Source organism: Columba livia, chromosome 8 (assembly GCF_036013475.1).
Source record: "Columba livia isolate bColLiv1 breed racing homer chromosome 8, bColLiv1.pat.W.v2, whole genome shotgun sequence".
Taxonomy (NCBI): domain Eukaryota; kingdom Metazoa; phylum Chordata; class Aves; order Columbiformes; family Columbidae; genus Columba; species Columba livia.
Genome location: NC_088609.1, coordinates 22,365,311 through 22,392,587, shown reverse-complemented (window position 1 = coordinate 22,392,587; position 27,277 = coordinate 22,365,311). Strand labels below are relative to the sequence as shown.

The 27,277-nt window shown below is 38.9% G+C and overlaps 1 protein-coding gene across 1 annotated transcript; it reads left to right on the top strand.

Annotated features, from left to right (window-relative positions):
- Nucleotides 1–1,662: 1,662 nt before the first annotated feature.
- PALMD (palmdelphin) lies at nucleotides 1,663–26,373 on the top strand. The gene is made up of 8 exons (XM_005498760.3): nucleotides 1,663–1,999; nucleotides 6,789–6,869; nucleotides 11,305–11,435; nucleotides 17,523–17,637; nucleotides 18,498–18,531; nucleotides 18,624–18,734; nucleotides 19,457–20,554; nucleotides 24,716–26,373. Exons 1-8 carry the CDS (start codon nucleotides 1,955–1,957, stop codon nucleotides 24,757–24,759), a joined length of 1,659 nt encoding a protein of 552 aa, XP_005498817.2. The 5' UTR covers nucleotides 1,663–1,954; the 3' UTR covers nucleotides 24,760–26,373.
- Nucleotides 26,374–27,277: the final 904 nt, after the last annotated feature.

The following is a 27,277-nucleotide window of genomic DNA, read 5'->3' as shown; positions in this document are numbered from 1 at the left end:
AGTACAGATTCTGAACCAAAACAGAAATCCTTATTTCTGATGTAATAATTTTCTGCTTTAAATATTTTTAAACATTTTGAAGTCCACATACACAATTAAAATTAAAGATGAACTTCACAGAATATGAAGATGATTTAAGTGGTTTTTTTTTTTTTCAAAATACAATAAGACAGGCTATACTAGCTTATGAAAGTTGAAACAGAAAGACGGTCTTTCTATTGGCTTCTGCAGCAAGAATATATTGAATTCAGTGCAGTGATTGAACTTATTTTCAGATCCATAAACTGAACATGTTTAAATTCCCATGTAACCTGTCTCTTGATATCCCTCAGTTCACTTGCCTTTGAACTTCACACTTGCTTTTATGTGGTAACTTTTTAAATTTCAAGTGCTGACCAAATGAGGCATATATTAATATATATATAAAAAAAAAAGAGTCTTCACTGGAGAATAAAACATGGGGTCTTTGCAAGTTTGAACAAAAGCTTAGGGTGGATCACAGTATAAACAAAACATTAATGCATCCTTAATCACAACGTGGAGGGGGATAGTCTGCTTCCATATATGGATGAGTGATGACATACTAAAAAGGTGGAAATTGAAATTAAATATTGATTCATATTGAATTTTGAGGATGCAACCCCACCAGCAAGTGTTCAATTTTGTAACAGCTTAGAATTTGCTATTAATTAGCCAGATTTGTGACCAAGATCCAGGTCACTATATGGACATGTAAAGTAAAACCCCTCACCAAATCCTGCTGAGTGCAGTCATCTCAGTGAATTAGCAGGAAAAAAAAAAAACAAGTTTGCTGACTGACTCTCCTCTTGGTGTCCTTAAAAAGGCTTAAGTTACATGATACTGAGGGTAACGAAGGGATTCCAGATTCACATTACATCTTTATGCTGTTTGAATTCAGCTTTATCTTGCTTAGAGTTTTTTCTACAATTGCATTTTACTAGAGACAGTTCAACTTGTTTTGTAAGTTTCTTAGACTGATTTTGGAAGGCTGACTCCCACTCATGTAGCTGGAAAGGTCAAAATGTTTGCCATCTCTTAAGGAGCATAATGCTGTTTTCAGCAGAAATCCACAGTAAAAAACCCTCCAAGTCAGCTGAATGGAAATCCAGAGTAAGAACCACTGGTATTTTAGATTCATCTTGGTAACACTGAAATGATGATCCTGAAATCCTTACTTAGACAAAGCTTTCCCTGAGTCCTGGAGAGCTGACCAGTAATTGCACAGATTAACACTTACATTCTATGACAGACCTGACTGCTTAAAGTTTATTTTAATTTAGGTTAGCAGTTCTAAAACATTCTGCTGGGTACGAATACAGCTTGCCTAAAAATTTCATCTAGGAAACTAATTCAAAACTGCCATCTCAAAAAAAAAAAACCAACGTAGTATCTACAGTGCTAACATTACAGCAGGTTAAAATACAAAGGTGAAATAAGTCTCATAAGAAACAGGAATACTTAATAAGTTTAAAATATCTGTTTATCACCAGAGGCATACACAAGGGGAACAAAGAGAAACAAGAACATAATTAAAAAATTACTTCTACCATGATCCTGGAAGACTGGGGTTTGGGCATGTAACAGTTAAAGCAGCAATGGCATGCTAGCTGAGCACATTAAAACAAAGAGTTGGCAGCTTCTGAAGGAAAAGGGCTTGTGCTCCACTGTTCCAACTTGTCAGTCAACTCATGCCAGCGCTCTCCACGGCTGCCTCTTCTCCACACCCTCATTACATGTGTCTGCCTGGACTGATCTGCTCCTCTGTTGTGGGACTCTCCTGACAAGTCAAAATTTCTGCCTTCTCTCTGCTCTGGAATTGGATCAAATCACCTCTGTTGTGGTGTTTTTTTTTTTTTATAGCCCCACCAGGAGGCTTTTTGCTTATGGTCTCATTCTGTTTTCCTTCAGTACTTGTCTGTTTTTGATTTCCAGAATGGAGGAAGACGAATTGCTGAAAGAAAGATTCCAGGCCATAACAGTAAGTGCTTGTAACTCCCTATATTAAAAAAAAAAATGTTATTGCTACTGTGTGTTTTCTGCAGAATGATTTATTCCAGGAAAGAGACTTAAGTCTGCTTGAAACTGTTACTTTTTAAATTGTTACTTAATTCTGGTTTATAAACTATTGCTTTAAGACAGCAAAGTTGCCTGTACTGACTTTATTATGGGTTGTATTGCACTTTCAAACTAAATTAAAGGTAGCGTAAGTATGTGTGCAAATCACTACTGGACAGTCTAAAATACATATTACTATCATCACAGCTGAATGTTTGCCTGAAGGACAGCAGGTCAAAAGGCAGCTAGAGAATTCCAGAACAAATCAATTTTCCCATTTCACAATGAAACAGAGATAAAAGACTTTCAGGTTTGCATTGTGGAATTAAATCCAAATTCTGAACTACTGATTTTTTATCATAAACTTTGCTGTCTGAAAAGTAAAAAAGGACAAGCCTAGATTAAGGAAATTCCTACCTGTCAGTTTTCACAGGAGAATAAGGAAAAAAAAATACTCAGCAAAATTTATGCTGAAGACATTAGAAAACATTTTCAGTTTCTCTTCTCAAGGGAAGTCTGATTCAAAATAATTATTGTGTTTTAAAGGAACTACTGAATTACTTTTTAAAGGAATATAAGCTGATAACAAAAATGGCTAAATCTGAGGTCTCCTCTGATATCTCTAGCAAAACCTATTCAGTAACAAAAGAATTAAACTGAAGCAATATTTGGCCCTTTGGAACAAAAGAAAAACTTCAGAAGGGTCACTCACTGTTACAGGCAATCTTTAAAAACAAATAATGGGAAGAAATATATTTTTTTAAACACTTTTAGCATCATGGATGGGTTGCGAACCAGTCACTACTGGCTGAATAAATAGCTGACAGCCTTAAAAGATACCTTATTGGAACAAAGATAAATGTGTTGCCTAACTCTAACAGTGTTTGAACCAGATTCACAACCTGGACTTTGTTTCTGGTGTATGGGCTCAAAAGATAAGCAATGTTTTGGCTCCCCAGACAGGTTGGGGCCTTACAATGTTTTATACTCCCCATGTCTGGCAGGAGGACAGGGCAGCACCCTTGGTGGTGAGGGCTCCCATGGACGTACCAGGGTTAGTGTCCTCTGGCTGCAGCTTTGCCTTCGGACAAATACTGCACAAGTATTTTTTTAAGAAACTGTGACAGTCTCCAGTGTCTTGCCTTACAGGAAATAGGAAATCACATTTGGGTTCTTGCCATGACTTCATTTATTGCATTTGCTGTGTAAAAGAACTACTTGCTCTCTCTTATTAATCGACACCATATAGTTGGAACGGTGTATCCATTGTAAAGCACTGCAGAAACAATGGAGTCTAAATAAGGTGAAGTTACCATCAGGTTTAACAATCTACAGTTCAAGTTGTCTAAGAAAAGAGCACATTACAATTACAAGTTACTCAGTGGCTCTGGGAAGGTTTGTCCCAAGCAACACCCCTGAGAATCTCAAGTGCTATCCACAAGGTGTGTGTTGTGAAGGACCCAACAAAGGACAGCACAGGGTGCTCTGAGCAGTAAACAGCTACACCTGCACTAAAACCTGCTTGGTTTCTGTTGTTAAATGCCTGGCTCCTTTACAGCATCTGGCACTCCCACTGGGGGTTTTCAAATCATTTTCATATCTTCTCTATGTAGCAAAGCAAAAAGGAAAGCTCTTATTATTTTAATATTTTGATGTTCCCACAGCTCTGAAAAGGAACCATTTTTCTCTGTTATGTATGTTTCACCTGCTGCTGGTGCATATAGAATATAACAAGTGAAAAAAAAAAAAAAAAAATCAAATGTTTCCATTTTGTTAGAGACACTGTCATATCTTAAAATACAAAAGCTTTGGCATTGGCCATGGCAAACTGTGAGACAAAACAGTCTAAGAACCACCTTAGGCTTAATCTTCTCTCATCAAATCGTCCATTCTATATGGAAACAGAAACTATGGAAAATTTAAATTGTGACTGAAGTTTTCAATTATGACATTTCTGCAGTCTCATGTCAGACTAAAGTGTCCATACCTCCAGATAAAGTAATCAAGCGTTACCTCTAGAAAACTATATGAAAACAAAAAGACATCAGCTAAACCATCAGCTGCTCCTTTGGCTTTGACAGTAAATGGCATGTGCAAGCAGACCCAGCAGACCAACAGCGGCATCGCTCAGGAACACTGACACAAACCAACAGACTTGGCACACAAGATCCCACAAGACACTGCTCCATAGATGTGTTTCCCTTTCTTTCAGACAGATCCAGTTCAGAACACAAATCTTTTCTATGCTCAGAAATCAGGAAAGATTCCAAAATGTATCAGTAGGAGTGAAAATTAGGACCAAGACTCAAGTCTCACCTTGCATTGATGCACAGAGGGGAAGGGATGAAGGTGTTATTTCATAAAAGGCAAATCTTGCCCACATTAACAAGAGCATAGTAAGAGAGGATTAGAGGGCTTCTGCCAGCAACCTGATTATCTACTGGGGCAGAGTATAAAGTTTAGCAGAAGTATGGATCCCTCAGATACCTAGGAATAAACATTTAGTCCATTAGATGTATAGACAAAGCTTTGTATGGTAAGACATTATTTGCAGACAAAGCATAGCAGAATATACTGTAGAAAGTGTCCTAGCAGGTTTCAAAAATTACTCTAGCAAAACAAGGTTCAAAAAGGTTCCTCATAAATCTTCCTTGAGTTTCCCTTCTGGCATTAGACCTTCAGCTTTCTTTGACTAGATATATAAAAGACAAACCATTTCAACCTATTTAATCTGGATAATTGTATAATGGATGTTTATTACCAACCTGTGAAATTAAAACCTGCTTGAACACCAAAGGATACAAGTGGAAAACTTTGAGAAAAAAAATTCACTGTAAAAGAGACATAGTCCTTTAACAAAAGAAACAAGTACAAGTTTCATTATTGAATAAGTTTCTTGTTACACAGTTAATTTCAAATGCAGTTATTTGTGCCTTTACACTCTGATTTCTTTCTGCACAAGATTTTTGTGTACGACTTCTCATTTCAGACTGCCCAAACTCTTAGAACACATCTCCACTGGTACAAAAAGAACATTTAAATTGACTTAGAATATTTTTAATAGTATAAACCAAGTAAAAGTTCATGGTCTGGCTAAGACTCTTATCCAGAACTTTACTAAAGAAAAAAGCAGTTTTCTTAAGAATTGTAACAATCTGTAAACACAAGCTCTTGTCACACTTTTTTCATCTAATGATAGGTTATTTAAAGGCCATTCATACAATGAAATCAGGAATATCTCCTAATTAAAGAAAGGTGTGAAGATCAAAGACCAGATGTTATGTCTCCAAAACCAGGACTGGCCAAATAAAATCCAGCACAGCAGCTCTTGAATAACGTCTCTGAAAGGGACATTGCAGAAAAATTACATATTGTAGTGATCCTACATCAGTAACTTCAACTGTATTAGAGAGCATTGTGAAAACTCAAAACCACTACAGAGATGAAGGCAGCATGTTCCTTGAGGCAAGATCCCTACCTCCTCTGTTTGGTGTATTAAAGCAGCAAACTAACACAATCAAGTAAAAATTGTAAAGTACAGATGATATTTATAGATGGCTACTGCACTTCACAGACTGCAAAAGAGATCACTGACACTTCTTCTCCACAAGGCTGGGTGGTTTTCTTCTACTTCCTGTCCTTCAACAAAGCGTCCCTATAGACTCTGGCCCCACTGCTGCTTTCTGATGTCCAAGTAGCAGTGAAGTGATTCAGCCAAGCACACTACAGCTCTTCGTGTTTCCCAATCCCAGACCCCAGGGAAACCCCGAGAACAACTCCCAGCCTGGTGCCCAGCACATCCTCACTGACTTGCTGTGCTCCTCAGGTGGGCTGAAAAGGCAAATCTCTTCCTGTGTTTGTGAAGAACTTAACTCCTTCCTAAACCACAGTTGTCTGAAAACAGACGCAAAAACCAAACAAAAAGCACCACCACACACCAACAACAAGAGTAATCTGTTCAAATTGAAAGAAAAGGTGGACTGTTCACCCATTTCCTTTTTTTCTGTAAATTGTAGCAAAAAGGATTAAGGTCGCACTATGATAGATCAGTACAGCTTGAGGACTTTCCTTCTGAAGTTCAGCAGTCGTGAAAACAGCCTTTACACAAAAAAATCTTTTTTAAATTGAGAGGCAACACCATATACAAACCATATTGCATTTCTCTGTGTTCTTCACCTCTATGACACTAACAAAATATATTTCTATGTCTTTATTTATTCCTGCTTATTTCAGCTATTAGTCAGCTATCCAGCTCAGTGCTGGATTCACCAACAGCCCATTTAATTTAGTGATAAATCACAGCTGCACAGTACAGACCACACAGACTCCTTCGTCTCCTAAATCATGTGTGGGCTGCCCTAGGAATTCTGGTCAGGACCCATTTCTAACCTCATTTTGCATGTACGATCATGCTCAAATATTATTTCTTACTGTTTTCTTCCCTATCCCTCTCAGCAGTAAAATTATTTCTGATTTGGATCGTCACTGCTTTGTGGTCATTAACATGTTTAAATGTACTTCAGAGAAAGAGTGATGGAAACCACACCTGCATAGGACACATGAGCTGCTGTTGCTAAGAATTATGCGCTGCCTGAGTGCCGTACAAGCTTTGTTTGCATGGATTGACTCCACCTTACTGAAGAACACAAACGTTTTGCTTTTGCAAAAAGTAACTTCTCTAAACAAAGTTTTATTGCTCTCTTAATTTGTAGGACAAAAGAAAACTGCAAGAAGAAATTACACAGAAACGTTTAAAAGTAGAAGAAGAAAAAATGAAACACCAACATTTAAAGGTAAGCGTTGGATTTATGCAACTAAAGATAGCCTCAAGTCCTCCACCATAAATAAAGGGTTTGCATTTTGGAATGCAAATCTTCTTGCATTTAAGTTGTGCTTTTACTACCAAATTTTCACAGCTTTTTGGAATCTCGCCAGGACTCCATTTGACTTTAATAAGCATCACCCTTTGAAAAAAAAAATTACACTCAGGAGCTAATGTCATTTGATCACTTTCATGGCACATAATGAGATCATAACCAGGAATAACTCACAGCTGAAAATTAAGCCTCACATTTCAGACTGGGTGTGTTCACTCCTTAGCTCCAGTGCAGCAGCCTCACTAGGTACAGGGTGCAGCACAATCATGAGGTCTCATCACAGACTTCTGAAAGAAAAAAAACACACAATACACACACAAAAAACCAGCCTATTTTTAATTGGCCATTACCTTTTATCAGCTTTTTAAATGACTCCTTGGTAAAATAATGCTGTTTCTTTGTATTTAAAAAAAAAAAAAAAAAAAAAAAAAAAAAAGGCATAAATGCTGCAAATATTGTCCTGAAATATGGCCTGGTAAACTCAGGGTTATAAAAGCAAAATTACTAAGATACCGGAGGAACCCCCTCTATAGACACTTGAGATTGCAGTGATTTCTACCCAACAGCACCATTCTTTAAATGTCTGTTGCAATTTGACACTACCTGTAATTTAGGGAGAAAAGGTAAAAATCTATGCTTCTAGAATTATGCAAGACTTGGTATTTACATACCCTTTTAGTTATGTCAGGAGATAACCAGTTTCAAAAAAGATTCTGAATACAATACCAGGAGTATGGTGTGTCTCCCTAAGCAAATGTGGGAGAAGCATATTTAAAAGAGGCTCTTCTTTAAAATAGACACCTGGCCCTGGATTTCATCTACCCTCTTCTTTGTGCCAAGCCAAAAAAATGAGAAGTGATGATAAACTAGTTTGCTGGGCCAGGCAAGCCAAAGCAAAACTCACCCATGCTTCCATTTTATTGGAAGGCAGCGATCATAAGGACTGACTTGACCAACTGTGTAATGTCTTGCCTAAAAGAGAGGGGAATATCTGTTCCATGTCAGGTAACTAATGAACAGCAAACATGTGACTGCCTTCCTCTATCTCACTACGTGGGTACATCGGGTACTGCAATTTATTCTTCAAGTTTCCATGCCTATAATTTCAGAATGACTCTTTTGCCCTTCTTTTAAGAAGGATAAACTGATCTGTTCTAGACAACCTGCTAATCCTCACTACTGCTGTGAGCAGAGTCCTAGGGCAGTTTCCTTACAGATTTAGTACATGCCTTCAGCTAACATTAATAGGTAAAACAGGGTTAAAAAGTTAAGAAAACAAAAACTAAACTTGCACTTATTTTGAAGATGTTTTATTGAATTTTACAGAAGCTAAAACACAGAAAAATATTATTGAAATGCTCTTCCTTTGGAAGAGGACAGAGGATGTGATTTGTTTTCCTGTTCTACAAAAAAAATCATACAGGTATCATGCAGAAAAGTTTTTTAAATTAAAAGCAGTCATACTGCATATGAGGCAAATCAAGGATCTGCAGAGGAGTTACTCAGCAGAGGAATCAAACATGCATTTAAATTGTATACGTATGGTGCATAAATACGTACTACTAGCTTTTTTGGAGCACTCAAAATGGAGACTACTTTTTCCAACTGAATATCAAGGCAGGCACCTAATATCAAATGAAACATTACTCTATGAACATCCTCTGCCTGATTCCCTAGAAGCTTCATCGTTTAACAAACATTTATGCTTCAGACTAATGCGGGTATTTTGACAGAATCAAACACAAGAATCTAGTGCAGAAATCACTTTAAGACAGATTTAGAGTTCCAAGCGTTTATGCACTTCAGCAAATTTTACCGAGGGCTCATTTCCCTAGCTGCACAGGTTGATTTCACTCATTTACACTCCTACCAGTTGTACATGGTGAAATCTGGAGCTCCATGACCTATCCAACGTAACTCACACCTGTCCCTTAGGAAACTATTGCAAGTTAGTAAATCTCACTGTCATATAGATGTTCCTGTTAGCTGGATATCACTATCCTGTTTCTTATTTTGTCCTTCATTCCTATTTATAACCCTTAGCAACAGGTTTATTAAAAGGTTGTTGCTTTGTTCTGTGGGGGTTTTTTTGTCGTGTTTTTTGTTGAAAGTATTTCCTTTTTGTAAATGCGAGTCTCTGCTCTGGCTTCCTAATGACTTTCTTTCCCCAAGCTAACTTCTTACTTGGAAGAGATAGATGAGGTACAACAGCAGGTCTTAGTTATCTGGTAGAATTATACTGGAAAAGGATCATGTATTCCCCAAACAGGCACCTCTACTACGTGAAGTAGAGGACATGCATGCAAATATAGACTCTGGTGTGGACAGGGCTTCATGGAACTGCAAGGGGTAATGGGGGTTGCTAGTGAGGGTACAAGTCAAATTCCATCCTCAAGTAATTCTAGATGCACCAGCAACTAACTCTTCCTCCTACCTGGAATCCTTCTCACTGAAGCAACAAGGAAAGGACCAGAGTTGCTTGAGAAGTGTAGTCAGCACTGATTTGAATGTACTTACCAAAAGCTTTTCTAGTTCAGCTTATTAAGATTTTGGTTTCTGACATGCCTGAACTCTGTTAGTGCCACCTTGTAGCTGCTGGTCACACACATTCTTATTCCTGGAGTCAACAGTGTTGAACTATATCTTCTGTGAAAACAGCAAAAGTGATTTCTGCCTCGCCCAACATGCCGTAAGAGCCATATCACTGGGAGAGCAAGACCCGTGAATTCAAAACACCTCTGCCTTCCAGGAAAGGATGAATCTTCTAGTGTTAGTCCAGCCTTGTTAAGGATTGCAGTGGAGTTACACCTGGAGCACATGTAGGAGATTTTTAACAAAATTTGCAGGATATTGTTGCAGCACTCCTGATGTGACCATAGGCTTATGAAAGTGATTCCTTTCCAGTGCTCCAGCCATTCTCAGGGTCTTATCATAACATAATGTATAAGTATCCCTTTCCCTTAACATATTGAGCCTAATGCAAAATGAAAGTGCTTTCCTGTAAGTGCTCTAACACCTGCCCAACCTAGTACTGAGTTAGAGATGCTTTACAGCAAAAGGAAATACCAGACAGCAGAGAGAATCTGACAACCCTGAGGCAGCAGCTCCAGCACTGGTTTGTGTCGATGCCTCTGCAAAGCAGCCTTGAAACTGCCTGTTATTCAAAGGCTGTTTCCAGACTATGTGGTGTGTCATTCTTTCAGAAGTGGCTAATTAGATTAAAAATATTACATGGCATTTAGTTGGGAGCAGCAGCAAACTACTCTAGGAAAAGGCAAAATAACACTATTGTGTTATGCCTATATTTAGGGAGTTTGTTTACTTGGGCCTAAGCCTATACATACATGAAGCTTTTGTTGATTTCAATGGGTGTTATCAGCTTCTGAGGTCACACAGTGCCAGCCACACTGCTGTTCTGGAATTCCCACTGAAATTATAGATTTTGGGAGACAGTAATTCTAGACTAATTCAGGTCCAGGCAGGATTAAAATCTCACTTTTCTAGGAGCCCTAGCTGTTATTAAAATCTAATCAACTTCATTGAAAGGGAATTAATAACTGCATTCCCTCCAGCTTGAGAAAACAGTATTTTATGGTAAATAAGAGTTGTGCCAGTGAGACCACATGCATCTACCAGATCAGGTAAAACCATTCTATTAAAATCTTATTTTGTTGGGCCTCACTAATAACTCATGTAAAGTATACAGTAAACAGAAAAGTGTAGGAAGCAACAGTTTAAGTGACTCAGCGCACAGGATGCAGCCAGGAATTCCAACTGCTGCTGCAACCAGCACCCAGGTTAACGCAGCCTTCTCGCCAGCACCGCACAGCTCTGCCTCAAAGCAGCAGTAGTCAAAACCCAGTTTTATCTTTAGCTACATTCCACAATTAACTAAACTATATAGAGGGGAAAAAAACAACTAACATGGAAATCAGACAGCTCAAGGAATCTAAAGTACAAATTCATGGTTAATGAAAAAAACCCCACATACAAGGTTTTTACCCTGTAAAAAGATTTCTAAGGAGCCCTGACTCCTACTTCTTACTATTTTACTTTATTGAGGACAAACATATCACTGGATCCACTTGAGAAATATTAACCTGTCACATGTAGCAACTGACATCCTCTATGTATTTGTTGGGTAGACTAATAAAACAGGACATGGAAGAACAATCTCAAAACACAAATGCTTTTTAGTGTTTCTCTTTAAACAGCACTCCCCACTGCCAGATTGCCTTATGCTAGATACAACACAAGACCATAGATCATGCCTATGGCATGAAGACAAATACAGTAAATGATTGAATAATCTAACTTTCAAAGTGCGCTTGTTTGTATTTTTCCCCACCAGAAAAAGGCCTTGCGAGAAAAATGGCTCTTGGACGGCCTTAGTTCTCTAACTCCAAAAGAGCAAGAAGAAATGCAAAAGCAGAATCGAGAGGACCAACAACGAACTCATGAGCTGGAACAAGAAATTTTCAGGTGGGACAGAACCCCTGCCTTTCTGTTTGGGTTAAAATGGTCCCTCCTTAAAAGTCCTACCTTACTTTGTAAAATACTAAAATGTCAGCAAGGGCTAAAAATACACAGTTTAATACACAGAGTAAAGCAATCTTTGCTATATTTTCTGGTCCTCTAGAAGTAGAGAATACACAGTGCAAGCTTCTACACTGTGAATGTTATCAAACCGCACAAAAAATATCTTGCACAGTATTTGTTTCTCTACTTCCAGATAACCCTTTCATGCTATACTCAATAGATGGAAACTGCAGTATATGGGTGTTGCTCTGAGAAAGCAAGTGATGAATCAGAATTTCAAAACAATAGTAAATAGTTTTAAAACTTCTTCAGTTTCACTAGGACCTGCACAGCCTTTAATACCAGCGTTCTACCATAATACAGCACTTCAGAGCAGTACCAGCTGCCTAGCCTCACTAGTATCGCTTGCCTTATTTTCTCTTCCATCAAGTTCTGTTCTCTATTCCCAGAAGTCTGTTATAGCAAAGGCCTTTTTCTATTATATCATTTAGAGATATTCCTACAAATCTCATTACCTAGTGCCTCCCTACCCCATATGGCTAACACCATACTGCATAGACAGTCTCATATATGACTCCTTTATTTACTATGGACATGATTCAAGGTGCTTATTAGCTGCAGTTAACCTTTCCCAAATATCACAGGGCTCTGTACACAGGCAGCTCCCTCTCTGGGTCCAGGCATACTGACTGGTACTACCCATTAGCACACACACAAAGATGAAATGTTCCTATTTCTTTAAATTCTGGTTTCATCATCCTTTAAGGCTGCTTCTTTTATTTCAGTTCAATAGCATCTTCCTTCATACCTTCCTCTTTCTCCACTCTCCTCCTACACACACTCTTTTGGCAAAGTTGTCACCAAGATTACCTCCTCCCGTTAACTCCCACCCACTTTCATCCTTACTCTATCTCTCAGACACAAACGATAGTTCTCTTGGCTGACAGGCAGCAGCTTAGTACCACCTTGTCCTATAATTATGCTGACTTCTTGCTTGGAAGCACTTTTCTCCACAAAACAGCTTTTCACATACCTCTGTGGAATTCTTTGTTGCAGTGGTAGGAGGCAGACAGTCTGCTCTAAAAACATCCCAGCAGGTTGTGATTACAAAGACACATAAAGGGGTCCCTGTGACAGTGTGACCACCAGCAAAGATCCACATGGGGCAGAGATCTCCTTTATGCCCTGAGAAATCTAGCAAAGGGAGATATTTAAAACTACTACTGTTTTTTTTGTCTTAGATCTCAGAACCAAGTCAAGAACCGGATTTGGTGTGTGGCTATGTTGGGTAAAGGAAGCTTTTATTCACCTGACATAACCTACACTGTTTCAATTCATTTGATGACAACCAAGTAAAGAACAAGCAATGCTATTATAGCAGGGGTCTGTGAATGTCTACGCCACTAGAAAAGAAAGTGATTGAACTCTTGACATATCAAGTGCCTTAAAAACAGTGAAATATTACTTTAGCAGGAAGTGCACCATATCTCCAACCTCTAAATCTAGTCTGTCATCTCATAACATACCTTCAGGGTTCTCTGCACCTAAGTCACTGCAATTGAGCTGTCTCACAGCAGCACTGGCCGTGGGTCCCTCCCGTCCTATCCCTGGGAAGACTTGGAATGCAGGATTAGGACTTAAATACCTACCCACAATACTAGTTCAGGGATTTCAGCAAATAGAGTTGATTATCCACATATGTCATTCCCGTGTCTCACAAAATCCTGTGTTTCTAACAACAGTTGCAGAGCTTTTTGATACTGTTTTTATTGTTATTGTCCTGAATTTTTTGTCGGCTCAGTGGCCTTCATTTTTATTTCCTCAGAGACCAAAACTCAACACGCACAGTAAGCTTTACTTCTCTGAATATAGCCATATAAACTTTTTTCTAGCATTAAAAGAATTTATCACTATTACAAATAGTAAAACAGTAATCCAACTGGAGCTTCAGACTTGAAAAACTCTTTTAATTCACGTAGGTAAATTAGAATCACAGAGGAATATTGCCACTGCTTTAATTCTCAGTTGGAGCCAAAAGTTGCAAAGGGGTTATAAATTTTAAAGTTTGTCTGAATTAGAAGCTTCCAGGTCTTTTAAAATATGTCCATAGGCATTTAAATGGAGATTTCTAAATACATTTGTGCTTTATGGAAGGAGAAATGAAAGTGCTAAACCCATCATTTGTCCCCAAACGCTTTCTTAGATCACAGCTTAGAACCTGAAGTAACAACTCAGCCCCAAGGACTACATGCAGGCACACTGTGAATGGGAAGACCACACATTTAGTGCTGCATCCCATGGCCAAGAGCACACCCATTGCACCAAACAAAGCAGAGGTTCCTCAGCTCATACACTCAATGTACACCTGAGCCTGTAACAGCCTGACTATAGCAATGCACCTGCTGCCTTCCCACTAGAATTGTTGCCAGAGACATGGTTGACATTCAGCAGGTACAAAAACACACATTTTAGAATTGCTTTCCCATGTACATGGGATGCAGGGACACCAAGTATGTTTTACTGTGGGTTTTTTTTTTGTTCGGTTGTGGGGTTTTTGCTGTTGTTTTTGTGTGTTGTGGGGGGTTTTTTGTTTGGTTTATGTTTGGGTTTTTTTGTGTGTGTGGTTTTTTTTTTTAATAGTTTTGTTTATATGTTTGCATTTAGGAGAAGTGTATTAGATACAAATTTCCTACATAGTTTCAGATTCAGTTAATCACAAGCACAAATAACATTTGTATATCTAGATAGCTAATATTCTGACCATAAATCAGCAGTTTAAATTCTAATGAGAATGAAATAAGTTTACTTGCAACTCTAAGTGCTATAGTGGAAAAAACTGCAATAAGTGTTTGATGGTAGCTACAGACCTTTCTCCTCTTACTAAAAATATTATTCTTTTTCCAAGAATATAACGCTATTTGTTTTACTACACTTGCTTATTGGAACCTGTGAATGGTTTCCCTTTTATTTTTATATATGTTGCTCTTTCATGGCAACTGATTTTTTTTCACAGCAAACTAAGTATTTCCACAGCCATTTGTTGTTAATACCACGGTTACCAACTAACTTTTCCTGCCTGTGACCTTCTCCTGGGAAGCTCCACCAAATTGCTTCCTCCTTAAAATGATTCCTACTTCTTGACACACATCTGAAATACCTCAGATTTGTAGTGAAATGAATCAGACAAATGATAATATTAACTGAGGAAAAAGTATAACATAAAATGACATGCTGTCTCCACTCTTATGATAAGAACTTGACAGGTATAATGCACCTTAGAAATTAAAATCAGTATAGAAATTTTCATAATTACATTTCTGAACCATCCTGAACTAAGAGGACTTAACTCACCACTGCTGCAGTTCTAAAGACAGGGGTTGGTAAGGCCTTCATATCAAAAGAAATACTTTTGTTACTGATATATTTACTCTTATAATCCATCTACACACCTTAGTCTTTTGCAGCTTTTATCTTCACAATACAGAGGGCTCAGACAAGGATATTTGATTTTACATCTGTAGAACAGAGGCAGAAGAACATACCTGGATTATGTGGGAAATTCCCACTGAACTAGGAATTTAAGCAGGTTTATTCACAACAAGCACCTTTTGCTATAAATTATACTTCCTACCACTTCTCAATAGTTGTCTAGTAAAGTCCTCTAGAAAAATATCCATGCTGCCTTCCACATATTGTTTTGTTTAGACATTGCCATCCCAGTTTCAAACCAGCCAGCAGCAATACAGAAAACTAGGTCAGCATGAACAGAGTCCACTAAAAAGTACAAAATACGTACCATACAGTACTTGCTCACTGCTTTTGCTGTGCCATAGATAGCACCCAAGCTAACAAAGTTCTGTAAATGAAAGATTGCTAAACTGATCACGTAGCCACATCATGCAGGAGCAGTAAGGTATGTTATTGAGAAACTCAGAATTCTTTCTTCTGTGCATCTGTTTATTAAACTTCATTAAGACAGATTCTGTCCACTCTGATGATTATTCTGCACAAGCTTTACCATCAGTTAAAAAATCTGAATCACTTTGAAGACTTTTTGAGTACCCTTAGACCAGTCTTTATCTCTTTCTGCTGAGAGTACAGACAATTGTAGGCAGATTATCTCCAGAAGTCTCATGGGCCTTTCCATCACAATCCTAAATGGAACCTTTGTTTCAAAACATTCTTTACTCAGGTGTCAAATAGAGCTAATGTATGTCTACTAATCAGTTCTGATTCGGGCATTTTTTGATAAAAGGGAGAGTTTGCAACAACAACAAAAAAGAGTTAACAGCGAGGGGCCTGAACCACCTTGCAGACAGCTGAACATTCTGGTTACAGAAGAAAAACCACACATTAACTGTCCTATTCCTCTTCTTTACATGTTAGAAGTTTACATGTTAGACCCTTAACAATAGTTTCTTAGTGTTGGAAATCTCACTTAATCGCTTCTTAGAAAGCCATTGCTACTAGCACCTGATGCAACATGTATCACACCTATATAAGACACTACACAGTTTTTTTCTTGCTAATTCATGGGTAATACTTGTGAGGACACTACTTGAGCAAACACTGCAAATGTTGACCTGCCCAGCTGCTCGTCCTCAGTGTGCTGGACCAGCGTGTTTTACGTGATTGCTGTTCCGCTGAAAAGGAACACTTTCCAGAAACGAGATATCAGCACTCTTCCCAGAGAACTAAGTATATAAAATGCTGAGATGCGTACATCTGTAAAAGCCTTTGTACACAGCCCCAAAGAGGAGTCCTTAAAACTTACTAGTATTTTTAAGTCTATAGCTAACACCAGCTCTAGTCTATCAGGAACACTATAATAACACCCACCCCACATCAGCAATATCTTGCATTTTAATCAAGAATTTGTCCCCTGAAGAACCAAGCTTCAGGCTGTCAGTCAAGCACAGTTACACCTCTTTTACCAAAGGAAAATATTTTGAAAGCCTAGAAGCCACATTCACACATGCAAAACCAGGGAGAACTGTCGTGGCACCTTGCATCTGAACACTACACACACACACACTCACTCCTCCTCCAAGTCCCTTCACCATCCTGGGTGCTTATAAATTCTACATTCTCAATACCAGACACACTGGAAAATAACAAAGCCTCAGACTGTGGTCTCCTGAGCATCCTCCCCCTCTATGCAGGTTGCTTAGTTTTCAAAATCCACACAATTATGACATTATCCACTTCATAAGAGTAGCCTGCAAAGCACATCACTTATGATTTTTAGCTGTATTAATTTTTATACTAAAAAATTAGTTAACAGCTGTTTTACCTACAAAAAGTACTTGCAAATGCCATTATTACTGTATTAAAAAAAAGTAATACTTGTTCTACCCCTCAGAAATATAAATGCAATTTAATTTCCATCAATAGAGGTGGTTCTTCTGAAATTGTAGCTTCTAGTTATAGGTTGACTAGAACTTTCCTCCACAGGGGATCCTCCTGAACATAGCTTGGCTACATATATTGAAATATAGCATATGAGGCAATGTATTCTAGCCCTTTAAGTACTGCCAGGCACAGGAACATTCTTCCAACTTTCTTACAACAAAAGAATTTGCTGATTTCCATCATAAGTTCACATGCAAAATTAGGAGACAAGCAATTAAGTCATAACCCTGGTGTCTGCATACTAGATTCCTACATCTTAATTACAATTAAGTAATCACATTTCTTGAGACAATGTAGGAGAGAAAACTTGCTTAGAGATGCAGAAATGCTGTGGGAGACTAATATTTTTATCTATTCCCTCTTAAAAAAAGTAAGTTAATATCAGCCACTGTTTTCAAAGTAGACTCAGAAGGAATTTACAGCAGGTACTTTTTTTTTTTTAAATGAGAATACTATTTCATAGTGTTTCCTGATGCACATGAAATTATAAGCTGAACTCAGAGCAAAGTTTGTCAGCGTAAGTAGAACCAGCTACACTAAAGTCCATATTCACAATGTAGTCAAATCTGCAATGTTATTCTCTGCCTGGTATTAAATCAAAAGGAATTGTGATTGCAGACTGGAGAAGGAAATCGCGGCTCTGGAAAAAGAGGAAATGGAAGTATCAGCAAAGGAAGAAGCAATTTTAAAGAAACTCAAGTCTGTTGAGAAAACAACAGAAGACATAATAAAGGTTAGTGCCAAATTACTCCAGAAGTAGAATTAATTACTTATTCATCATAATAACCAGGGAAAGGGGAACTAGCTGGATCCTGTAAGAGGTCATGAGCTTTAGTCTAAAGTAACAGTAGCACAAATACAAGAGGGGCCAAGATGTTATACTGTTCAAGTGCCCAAACATCTCCACTTGCTTGTTCACAGGGGCTGTGGAGCAATTCCTATCATTGCTCATCTATAGCACACCTCAACAAAATAACACTGCCACTGACAGCAACTTTGCATCTCAGCCAGGGACAGACATAACAGGTACAGAGGCTGACACATCCAGCCTCCTTCAGCTGATGTGCCCAGATAAACTACATCATGTGTTGCTCCAAAACACTGAGCCAGGTTATAGTGAAATATGACTTCATATTATCAGTCATTAGCTGTTGTCAGAAGTTCGTTTTGATATTTGGAAAATCATCTTAAACTGTATAAAAAAAACATAGTGATGGAACTAAACTTCAGTTCTCCAGTTGTTCTTACACACAAACACTTTCTAAAGACATGCAGGGAGATAAACACAACTGGAAAGCCAAAGCAGAGCCTTTGGAAAAAATCTTTCAAGGCAACCAGCTTGGGCCATAGCATGAGTCTGACTAACACTTTGCAATTTCCTGTCCTTCCCTGTATGGCTTGGAAGCATATTAGTAAAAAAGACCACCAAAATTTCACTTTCTCCCTGGCCATGAGCATTTTCTTCTTTTAGCCCCTTGTCAGTATGAAGGCATGCACACAAAAGGTTAAAACTATCAGGTAGAGCAAAGCACTGTCTAGTTAACATCTTAAAGCTGACTAATCACACTTATTGTCAATGGTTCTCTTTCCTAGTCTGTGAAGACTGAAAAAACAGGAGTTGAAAAAGGTATGTTTAGGACTTCTTTTAAATTTAGAAAAAAAATTATCGTAGAAGTCACTGAAAGCATACTAAATGTTTTGTGGATCTTCTGTATTCAGAGGCAGCAGACTACATATACACCAGCATACCCGACCTTCCCAAGTCTTTCAGGCCTTCTGCACTGAAAAGTACACCACACGCTGCTGCTGACGAGGAAGAAAAGAGAAAAGGTACTGCTTATTAGTAAATTCAAAGGGTGTCAATATGTGCAAAGATTTCCTATTAATTGAATCTGGTACACTTCAAGACAAGGATAACATTACAGATGTGGGACAATATTGTTCTCATTTAAGCTGTGTTATCAGTGAGGTCATCAAAACTGAGAGGTGGAACACCAGTGTAAGGCCAGTGCCATTGAAAATAAGGATCAAGTGTTTTCAACATTGACACTTCTTTCCAGCACTTCATCCCTCCACGTGGCATAACTAAGTTGTTCCTCCCTTCATATCACACATTTCACACTTTCTATCTGCACTTACACGTACCAGGCAGCCAGCAGTAGTCTGGTTATTTCCCAAGTACCACAAAGCCTCCTAACCTTTCTGAGGGCCCAAGACTAGTCTTCTAGCGCATTGAGCTCTTTCAACTGCTATTGCTCAGCACAATACCAGGGACCAAGGTTAAATCTGGCTCAATTGTGTAATGAAAACTGGCTCTTTAGAAGCTTATGTTTCCTCACAGAATTAGATCCAAATGCATTTTTTTTCCACTTCAAGTTTTGACAGAATGGAAGGGGCATTCAAAGTGAGAATCCAATATCGGTTATGCATGTGACAAATTCACATATTTGATAACTTGTGCTAACAGTCATTCTCTATTGCTGTCAGAACTCTTCCATAATACTTCTTGCAGCTGCTGCATTATCAGTTTAAGCATTTGTTTCTTTCAACAGCATTGTTTGCCATGGAAATTAAAGTCGAAAAAGACATGAAGACAGGAGAGAATACAGTGTTATCAACAATACCTCTTCCCTCAAAGGAGTTTAAAGAGACAGGAATTAAAGTCTATGATGATGGTAGGAAGTCAGTCTATGCAGTGTCCTCAAATGGCAGCACAACACAAAATGGGATGGATGAACTTGCTCCTGTTGAGGTGGAAGACCTGCTACGGCAGGCAACTGAAAAAAATTCCCAGTCTCCCACAGAGTATCATGAGCCTGTGTTTGCAAACAAGTTTTGCAGGCCAGTTACTCCTCAGAAAGACAAATTAGCTCCTGGACCAAAACCGGAAGAGAATCACAGAAGAGAATTGAATGGATTTAGCAATCATCAGACAGAATTCTCCTCCAAATCAGAGCCCTTCATGCAGCAACATAAAGAAAACGGGCTTGATCTTCCAAAGTTAATACAGTCAAAGTCTCCCTCCCCAGTACTTCCCCTTTCAGAGAAGAAAGTGCACACTAACCCTGAGAATAGGATGATACGTAACGAAGAAAGAAAAGCTGCACATGAGGAAACAAAACCTTACCAGAATACAAAGGAAAGACATAATGAGACAAGGTTTTTAAGTCCCCCCCATCTTAATGAAACATCCTCCGCACCTCCAGATGAGGAAGATGCTCAATACAGCGTTGTCCAAGCTGTACCATGTTACGTGGATGATTCCGAACCAGTAACAATGATTTTCATGGGTTATCAGCGCATTGATGATGACGATCCAGAAGCAGATCAAAAGTTGTCACGTTACGATGGGGTTATCCGTGCAGAGTTAGTTATCATTGATGATGATGATGAAGATGACAGCAAATCTGAGAAACCAGCGTATCATCCCATAGGCCACTATAGTCAGGTTTATCAGCCACCGAGCAGGAAACTCCCAGAGGTCCCACAGCTGAATGCTGCAAGTGGTCTGGGCATGAGCCTGAACAAGGTACCCCACAAAAATTCCATCTCCCGGCAAGAACAAGAGGAACGCTTGAGCTCACCAACACACCCTGCTCATCTTCACAGCCAGGGATCTGGAGATGGTACCGAAGATCCCTCACTAACAGGTAACAGAAAAGGAAAATCACGTCACTGCTGTTCGCTCATGTAGCAAACCCGATACCACTCCTATCTGCTAGCAACTGTCTCACTTTATTATTTGGATTGTTTCATGGACTAATATGCAATTACTAATAGTTTCTTTGCTCTTGTTTGTTAACAAATGCCAATCTGCACTTCGGTACTGTTGGAATTATTTCATCTTTAGCAATGCACTAGTTACCATATCAAAATTTGAAAAATAAACTCTCAGAAAAGCCATTTCTGTAATCTTCAAAGATTAAAAGTTGTTCTCTTTCAAATGACAATTGAAAGTTCCATCAGTGCTACCTCAATCATCAGAATTAGTTTTCATTCCTACCAGGTAACTAACAGCATTGCTTCTTAACACTGTTTCCTTGTTAGAATGTTTTTGTGCCTATCTGCATTCTAACTACTTCCTAGATAATTCAAATTGCTCCTTAAATTAGACTGTTTAATAACCAACTTTGCTTTGCATTTTTCTGGAATCAGCATTGCCAACCTTGCCTTGACAATGTTTATGCAAGTTCTAATATTTTTTGTTAACCTGCATTAGATATTTTTATAGCCTCTGAAAGACAATGAAACAGTTTCACCACTGCATGTGGTTAGTCCATATAGTCCACAATGTTATTTTGTAAAAATTTTTATACTCTATTAATACTCCAGGTGTCTATTTCTTACTATAAAGTTTTATAATACAAGATTGAAAGAACAATAGGAAGATCTTCCAGAAACACAGAAGGCTCTTCTTTACAATTATATTGCACTTTAACACATACAATTTATCTACATTTAAGTATATTTACAGAAAATCAGATTTCAGACAGCAGTCACATTCCACTGCAAGGAAAGAGCACTGTGCTTGAATCATAGGAAGATTGGGGTCCTGATCCCACATTGTGTCCTTGCTCCTCCTCCAGAATACATTCTGAACAATTTTGCAATTTGGTAGGAAAAAAATATAAGTCTGGACCCTGCCTAAAGCTGCATTGGCAACCCAGCATTTCTTTATGATCCAGGTAAAGCCAGGAGAGAGGGTGGTCACTGAATCACGTAAAGAGCTTCAAGTATTTTCACATCAGTATGCGCTAATGGGGAAGAGCTGATCAGTAAATCATGCTCGCAGCTTACAGGAGTATCAGCCTCGTGCAATCGGGCACACAACAGCCTGAAGTATTCCAGCAGCATTGCCCAGCCTTTCTGATCAATGAGGCCACTGCGCTTTTCTATCACTTGAGAGGACCTTTGCTCCTCTCAAGCACCAATCCTGCCACCTGTGCACTTCCCCTGGGTCCTCAGGACCAAAGGCTGCTGCCAGCAACTGAAAGCAGAAGCAGCTGGTACAGCCAAGATAAACCACCCCAGCATCAGCTCCAGCCTATTATGTTTTGAGGACAGTCCCTTAATCCTCCCATCACACATGGAGAGGCATATAACAGAGAAGCAACCCTCACCCACCCACCAGCTGGTTGCTCCTGAAACAATTCATTCATCCTACAGTCCCTATGTGGGTGCTCCTGAACAGATCCCAGGAGAGAGGTTTCCAAGAAGTAACTATGAGCTGGCAGGGCTGTTCAGGTGGGCCATGAGATGTTAGCTGAGCACCTCTACCTGTAACAGACTTTGCTTATTTTTGTCTCCTGAAAGCAGCAACTGAAGCTTCATTTTTCCCTGCCACTCATGGACTCTCCGAGCAATCTGTGTTCTCTTTCTTTTGATGCCAGTGCAAAACAAAGTGTAAATCTAGCAAAGGCTTTTGAGAATCCATTCTGTTACTCTGTATTTGATCTCACTCATTTACTTAAAATTATTTTACCAAGGAAAAAACAGCCAATTAGGGAAAAAAAAGTCCCACTTAAACTAAAAGCAGTTTGGCAACTGCCTCAAAAATACACCCCAACATTCACCACTGCCTCTGAGTGTCTTAAATGCTCAGTAGAATTTGGAACTAAGCCATATTTCCCTTCACCCCTCCACCTATTTATTGCCACTCCCTGAGACATTTTGATCAGTGGAAAAAGCCAGGAAGTGACTCAATTTTTCCCAAGCAGTCTTGTAATCCTCCTGCAACTTCTAAAGAAGAAACAAAACCAGGAAAGCCTCCTCAATCTAGAACAATGTATTACACAGAGCTGTTTCTTAGAGAAATAAACTGTTTTCAAGACAGCCACTGATGCCCAGCCTAGCAGGTTCACCCTAAACACCACCAGAGGGGAATCAAAATTATTTTTTATACCTCATCATTCATTACTAAAACAAACCATATCATAAAAAAATAATCCTCTCTGAAACAAAAGCTTTGGGAGGCAATTGCAGCATTTGGACACTGATCAGGCGCTGAGGACTCCCTGAAAGAAAATGGAAATCAGGAAAGCACAGGACAGATGAGGGAGGTGGTCCCTTGTGTAACAACCTTGCTTTCAGGAAAGAAATTAACCTGCAGAGCAAGTTACTGAAAAAGTTAGTCATGGCCAAGGACAACGAAGAGGCAGAAGAATTGTTCCATTTTCCAATCTATATAGAGAAACAGCCGATTAAACTAGAAGCTTTCAGCATGTCTCCAAACTGACAAATGCAGGACATGCCTCCTTCCATATGGGAGCAATTGTCCTTTCCCCATGAGCTTGCTGGGGTACCAATACCTCAAAGTATTTGCCCTCAGAAAAAACATACAGAGAGAAGGATGACAACGCTATAATTAAGACACCAGGGTTTTACACTATTAGGGCTTATTTTCTTCTCTAAATTTCAGTCAAATGCATTAGTGTGCAAATGTTTTAAAGATTCAATACTCACTAGGGAAATTAGAAGTCCTTGAGGGGGAACAAAGGCTAAACATGGTGGAATGAATGCAGAAAGGAAAAACTGAGGCAGAATAGGTAGTAAAATCTGACAGTGTGGAACATGCTCCCATAGGACATTAAGGTCTGAGGCTTTTGGCAGGCAGCTACTCTAGATGAGCCAGGGTTTTTTTCTTACCACTGGAATCTCTGCAACCTTCAGAAAACACAATGGAGACTTAGCTCCACTTGTGTTGAAAAAAGTAACATAGAAAGCTTTTTAATAGATTAATGCACACCATCTGTTTCTGAAACTCAGAGAGCAATACAAAAGAGGACTATTGGCTGTAAGTGAAGCACCAGATTGATTTTTCTCTTAAACCACAACCATTACTTGAATCCTTCAGGATTCCTTGGTCTGCAAACAGTACACAGGGCTTTGTGAGAGCTACGCTTAACATGTGGCCCTATGATATAAAGTTACACTCAGATGCTTCTGACTTGCAATAACTTCAGCATTCAAAGCATAACTCAAGTTGGACATTTGCTGACATGCATAAATCAAGTAAACAGCTGCTTTCACCCTCTCAGTACGGAGACATATGCAGGGTGAAGGAATGAGACATGCTATTTTGGGTGACTCTTCAAACTAACAGGTCAGAGAGTTGGAGATTATTCCCACTGCATTCTCAGAGCAACTACATGCTGGGGGAGGTTCTCACTATCAAACAACAGCATTACATTGCCATTCTAAAAATAACCTTAACATTTAATCATCTGCCCTGTACTGTCACTTTCAAACTAACCCACATTATACCTAGTTACAGACAACAGCCATACTGATGTTCATATAGATACTAAGTTATCCATCAGACTCGCATCAGGAACATGACTAACTCCTGCTGTGACTCACTACACCAGGAAGAGTGGAAAGTTTCCTGTGAACATCAACACAAAAGAAAAAGCCTTCCAAACAGTTACAGCTCCCACTGAGGAGTTTGGTTTAAACAAAGAGTTTGTTTAATTATTCATGAATCCTATTAATCTGTCAGCATCTAGTCAAGGACAATGCCATCTGTCTGCAAGCCTTAGTGAAGGTAACAGAAACAAAACAGTTAGAGAAGAGCTGTGCTGATTTTCAAGTCGTGATAATGAAGTAATTTCTTAATATACTCGCTTTACTGCAAAATTGCCAGAACTAATGCCTTCTACTGATTTCTTTCTATGTCATTAAAACAATGCTTATTCTTCTGGATTAACCACCGGAGGTATGTTTATTCTTTATTTTTCTAAGTAAGGAGATTTAGCATCAGAAATGGAAAGTCAGTCTTAAAATGCAATGACTTGTTTGTTTTCTCTTTTCAGCTCTGAGGATGAGAATGGCAAAGCTGGGAAAAAAGGTGATTTAACAGCTATAATGACACAGAAGTAAAATTTACTACCCAAAGCAGAATAAAGCTAAGAAGAGCTTCTTCGACACACCTTTTTTGGATCATAATGCTTGTTTTGCTCCTCTCTTTTGTGCATCCAGGCTGTTCAGCCCTCTGTATAATCCTTTAACAGACTTTTACATTTGACCAACTGCCACGTACACACAAATCACATCCTGGATTTGCTGAAAGTAATGGAGAATTACCTAACACCATAAATGCAGTGTACATCTAAGTATGAAGACACGTGCATACCTGTTCCCACAATCTGGAATATGTTTTTACTATATACACAGAGCAGATGAACACTCAACTCCACAGACTTCACATGGCATAGTTCCACACCAAAGTGTGCCAAGCTATCAAATTTTGATTGAAAATGCCATTCCAACATTTTTCTGGTAAAAACATTGATTAATTAAAAACTACACATGAGAGATAAGAACATGAAGAAATGTAAATAGAAAAGCTGATTTCCAAGCATACCATCTTGGCCAAAATTTAAAGCATTCCTTTTTAAGTGACAACAAACCGAACCAAAAATAGTCAAGTCAGCATTTAAATATTTAGCCACCTCCTATAGCTCCACAGTCCACCCACCCTCCTCTTGTACATATAACAGTATAGCCATCCTCAGACCTTAATCCCTTCCGCACCCATGCTGCCCACCCGTAACCTCGCAGACCAATCCTGTGCATAACACTATGAACAGCCTGACCTTCCAAACATGGCTTCACTTTCTTACTTGCTCAGAAAGCCCTGCTTTTCCAGGAAACTTGTTGCCAGACAGGCAGTGCCTCTCCATTAAAAACAAACAAACATACCACACACAACACACCACACAAACAAAAAACACCACAAAAAAACCCAAAAAACCCCACCAAAAAACAGAAAAACAACAACAACAACAAACCCCACTCCACTGTTCAGTAACCAGGTTTCCACTGACCAGGGAAGCTAAAAATCAACACAAGCCTCCCATCAGAAATAGAGTCACCAATGGCTTGTTCTGCAGCTGCAAGACAAGGTCTGTTAGAGGTGCAGCCACTGCTGGGTACAGCCCTCCAGCAAAGTCCCAGGCTCTCACCAAGGAACACATTAATTCTTTGCACATGAAGGACGAGCTAAGGGCCCCTAAAGCAGCCATAAGATACAATTATACCTAGAAAAATCACATGCAAGTCAGATTTTCCAGTACATAGTTATTGGGGGGCAGGGGGAGCAGGAAGTGCCTCTTAGCACTACATCCTTATATTCAAATCAGTATGGTAGTTTTATTTTGCTACATCTTAGCCTAATTCAAATCACTAAACAGATAAAGCTCAGGTTGTGTTATTCCAGTATAGCTGACTCAAATTATGTACCGGCAAAAAAATAACTTTTTTTGCTGGTCTTCCTTGTTTCAAAGCAGGAAACTGAAGCTACTACCTCATACTGAGGCACGATGGTAGTAACCAGCTGAATTGTAGCCTCTAAACACTTGGTGGCTCCCAGTCTGAATCAGGTAATAATCTCAAATTTTAGGACCTTTCAGAGATGCTTACCTGGAGATTGGAATAGTAGATAAGAACAAATAAATCTAACTATATTACACTTTTTCTGTCTATCCCGTTTCTTTCTTTGGGTTTTGTTGTTGCTGGGGTTTGTTTGTCATTTTTACATCTTCTCAAAGGTTCTTAACAGCATACACCCCAAAAAGTTATACAGGGGGAGAGTGATATGGAGTAGTCACAAGCCGTTTTTGTAACAGCAGCAGATTGCTATGGACACTTCTCCAATAATCCGTGCTATTAAACTTAAGTTATCTGGAAAAGGGAACAAAAATGCTGTTGCCAATGCAGTGTTATTCAAAGTAGTTGAAAAGAAGGGAGACTGAACAGAGAATGCATAATAAATCTACAGGTGAAATTCACTACCAATACATTTCACAGTTACAGCTTCAGCAGAGCTTGGTCAGCCCACCTCTGAAAATACAAACAGAGATGGATAACGAATATTATCAGAAGAAAAAAACAGCTAAATACAGCTGCAGTTATACAGGGAGAAAGACAGTAAGACACAGGCATGAGTGGCCTAAAGGACTGTGATAAAAGAAGGAAGATAAAAACAAAATACAGATCATTAAAACAAAAACAAGCAGTACTTGGAGAGTAACTGGTTAAAAGAGAGAGCAAAAGCATTAATAGTTCTTTATATAATTCACTGCATGTTTCATAGCTAAAATCCAATCATTACAAAAGTTCACAGTCCAGCTGCAGTTTCTAGTTTAGGACATCCTTGCGCAGAATCTGCCAAGCAGCAAGGAGAGCTTGCTGGGAGGAGAAAAATATCACTGTGGCCTTGTCACACTTCTTGCTCTAAGCACTCATTACTACCACTTCTGGAGACAATACTGGGCTCAGCAGATCTCTGCTTTGCCATATGGCAATTTTAATGTCACATATAGAAAAACTACTCAGTCTATGCCAGATGAATCTGAACTGTCCCACACTAACAC